At 43.8% G+C, this 3,434-nt stretch overlaps 1 protein-coding gene across 1 annotated transcript; it reads right to left on the reverse strand.

Moving 5' to 3' along the window:
- Nucleotides 1-1,177: 1,177 nt before the first annotated feature.
- LOC149147606 (uncharacterized) lies at nt 1,178-1,792 on the reverse strand. Its single transcript, XM_089441889.1, has one exon. The coding sequence runs from the start codon at nt 1,790-1,792 to the stop codon at nt 1,178-1,180; it is 615 nt and encodes a 204-aa protein (XP_089298015.1).
- Between the last annotated feature and the right edge of the window lie 1,642 nt (nt 1,793-3,434).

The raw sequence follows: 3,434 nt of genomic DNA on the forward strand, positions 1-3,434 counted from the left end.
ATCATATTATCATCAACAAATTGTTGATGGGTGAAAACAAGGGAGTTGTGAAAGGAGAGGCCTTTGAGACGGACAACTTGCTGAGCATGTTTGATACTTCACCCTAGACCCTCCGCCATAATGATAAACAGGAAAGGGGAGAGGGGGTCACCCTGCCTGATACCACGGGTAGGATGAAAGGTCGCGGAGGGTATGCCATTAATTAGAACAGAGAAGAATGAGGATGAGATGAGGCTCATAATCCATTGGACCCAGGAAGCATCAAAACCAAAACATATTTCACTAAAATTGAAGACATTTTATTACAAGGACATCACTAGAATTGAGTTTTTTGGTTATTTTGAAATTCTTGATCGACTATTTAATTCCAAATTTAATGAAATGTGTTAAATGCTATAAGAGTCTTTTCAATATACTTCCAACTTAAGCTGTCAAAAGCTTTGGAAAGATCTAGTTTGAGTAGCATACCTGGCTTCTTGGAGATCTTCAGGGAATGAATTATTTCATGAGTAAGGATGATCCCATCCGTGATCTGCCTTCCTTCAACATATCCGGATTTCTCAGGTGAGATGATGAGTGGAAGCAGGAGCTTGAGTCTGGAGGCTATAATTTTAGAGACAATCTTATAGATTATGTTGCAGAGTGCTATCAGCCTGTACTTGTCCGGCTTGCATGGATTATCCACCTTGGGGATCAGGGCTATGAATGTAGCATTTATCCCTGGAAACATCCATCGGAGAGAGCGAGACTCTTCCACCACCTGCCAGACCTCAGTCTTGATTAGGTCCCAAAAATTATGGAAGAAATTAGAGGTGAATCCATCCGGTCCTGGGGCTTTGCCGGCTTTTAGTTGTCGCACTGCTATTTCCACTTCTTGGAGATCAACAGGCTTGAGGAGCATTTGATTATGCTCTTCTGAAATAAGTCTGGGGATATTGCATGTAATTTTTTCTATGGCCTGAGATCTGTCTATGTTTGGTTCTCTGTGCACTTGCTTGAAATAATTTAAAAGTTCAGACTCTATTTCTTCATGCTTTTCCACTTTGATGCCTTGCTCGTTTCGAATATGGGTGATATTGTTATGCATCCTGCGCTAGATTGTGGTGCTATGAAAGAATTTGGTGTTTTCATCTCCATCTTTGAGCCACCCGATTCTTGATTTTTACCTCCACAACGTTTATTCCTGCTTTTCCTTTTCTGCTAGTTGCAATTCAAGGGTTTTTTCCTGTTCTGCCAGGTCCTCTGATCTGCCCAATGTGATGATCTTCTGCTGTAGCTGCTTCATATCCAACTCAATGTTTGCTTTCCCCTGAAAGATATTGCCAAATGAAGTGTGATTCCAATGCTTGATCTTACCTTTTAGGTGCTTAAGCTTTTTTTGGAATTGGAACATTTTGGAGCCTGGAGGTGGATGGAAGCTTTTCCATTCTGTGTTGATTAATTTGTGGAAGTCTGGATGGGTCATCCAGAAGGCTTCAAAGCGGAAAGGCCTGCGGATATTGTTTCCTGGTCGAGACCAATGTAGTGAAATGGGCCAGTGATCGGATCCCGTGAAGGGCAGGATGGAGGCTGCAAAATCACCCCCCAGATGAATGGCATTGTCAGAGAGTAGAAACCTATCCAACCGAGAGGCGATTTGCTGGCTCCCTGCTCGTCTGTTGTTCCAAGTGAAAACTCCATTATTAGAAGGGAGGTCGATAAGCCAGTTGTTTTGGATGAAATCCTTCAAAAGCGATCCTTCCTGAGAACTTCTGCATCTGCCCCCTCTTCTTTCTTCCAGTCTTGTGACCATGTTGAAATCACCTCCTGCGATCCATAGTGGGAGTGGTCTGTTCTGGTTGAGAGCCGAGATGGAGTTTAGGATCTCCGCTTTTCGAAATGTTTCCTATGGGAAATAAACATTAGTTAAGAGCCCATGTTGGTTTGTGCCTATGATATGAAAAGTTGCTTGAAGGAAATTCCTGTGTGCATGAAATTTGTTGAGCACGATGGCTCTAGAGTCCCATATAATGGCTAGGCCTCCCGAGGCGCCATCTGCATCTACTGCTATGTTATGACTCCCGGGCCAGAATTTAGCAGCGAGTCTATCAAGTGCATTGGAATCACACTTTGTCTCTTGCAAGAATAGAACCTGAGGGTTTTCTTGCTTTATCATGTTTTTAAGGATTCGGGTTTTCCTGGGGCCATTGAGCCCTCTTATATTCCAAGAGATTATCTTCATTGAGATAGAGTGTTTTCAGGACGATAGTACTTGGTTAACTTGGCATACCTACCTGATTCCACTAAGATTTGACCAACCTTGATTGTTCTCTGAAGAATGGTTTTCCTTCCTCGCTTTTTGATATCTTTGGCTATGAATCGACCATCCCAAGGGCCTCCTGTCTGTATACCCAAATATTTCTGCCTCTGTGCCCGAGATAAAACTTCTTCCAGATTCTTAAGCTGTCCTGCTGGAATGTTGTCGAAGTTGTTTGTGGTGCAGGCCTTTTCGAGACCGGGAAGGTCCAGATCCCCAATGTCTATTGTTTCTGTTTCTTCCTCCATAAATTGAGAGTAATCTGGTTCTTCCATTGGTTCCTCTTCTAAGTTAGCATCTGGGTTTGGGATCTCCAGTTGCATGGCTTGAGCACTCCATAATATTTCTTTTTGTTTGTCTGAGGTCGAAGCCTCCTTACCTTGAGTATCTGCTTGTGACATTGTGGGTTTTCCTCCCTTTGAATGGTCATCGCTCATGGATTCTGGCTCCGGCAGATTCGTTTGCATTTCCGTCTGGTTAGCTAAGGCATCAAAACTGTTGCTTGTGGATGGCCCTGGTTGACTGGTTTGCGCTACCTTTGGTTTTGGAGCATGTTTCTTGTGGGTTCTCCGGCGATTCGTGACCTTGATGAAGCCACCTGCTTCAGAGGCTTCCGGATCCGAGGCAGGAGGGGGTTTCTGTGTTAGAGGACAGTCCCTGAATAAATGCCCAAGGGCATGACATCTTCGACATCGAAAGGGCACATGTTCATAGTTAATAGTTTGTACCCATTCAATGTCAAAGTGAGAAATTCTTACCACATTTGGAAGAGCCTGATTGAGATTCTTGTATACGTAGATTTTAGCATAAGAAGTATATCTGCATGTTTTCGTTTCCTTCGTTGTTTTGACAAACTCACCCAGGGTGTTTCCTATTGCCTGTAGGGAGTCTTCCTTGCAGTATTCCACTGGAAGTGAGTATAAGCAGATCCACACCGGAGCCCAGCTGAGGTCCTCCTTATCTGGGTTGAAGCGCTCCACTGATCCTTTCAGAAACAAACCAGTTGCATTGAAGAAGTAGGGTCCGCCATCAAGAACCCTATTTCTGTCCTATAAGTAGTTGAAGATGGCAGTGAAAAACCCCTTTCGGCCCCAACTGCATGGTGATATGCCCCTTAGGGTGTCACTTCGCATTTATC

Source organism: Pinus tabuliformis, chromosome 9, assembly GCF_031772625.1.
Source record: "Pinus tabuliformis cultivar Carrire ecotype Pingquan chromosome 9, CPIR1, whole genome shotgun sequence".
Classification (NCBI taxonomy): Eukaryota; Viridiplantae; Streptophyta; class Pinopsida; order Pinales; family Pinaceae; genus Pinus; species Pinus tabuliformis.

Excerpts from the sequence above, each read along its gene's own strand:
- LOC149147606 (XM_089441889.1), bottom strand. The coding sequence starts at position 1,792 with ATGGTCACAAGACTGGAAGAAAGAAGAGGGGGCAGATGCAGAAGTTCT.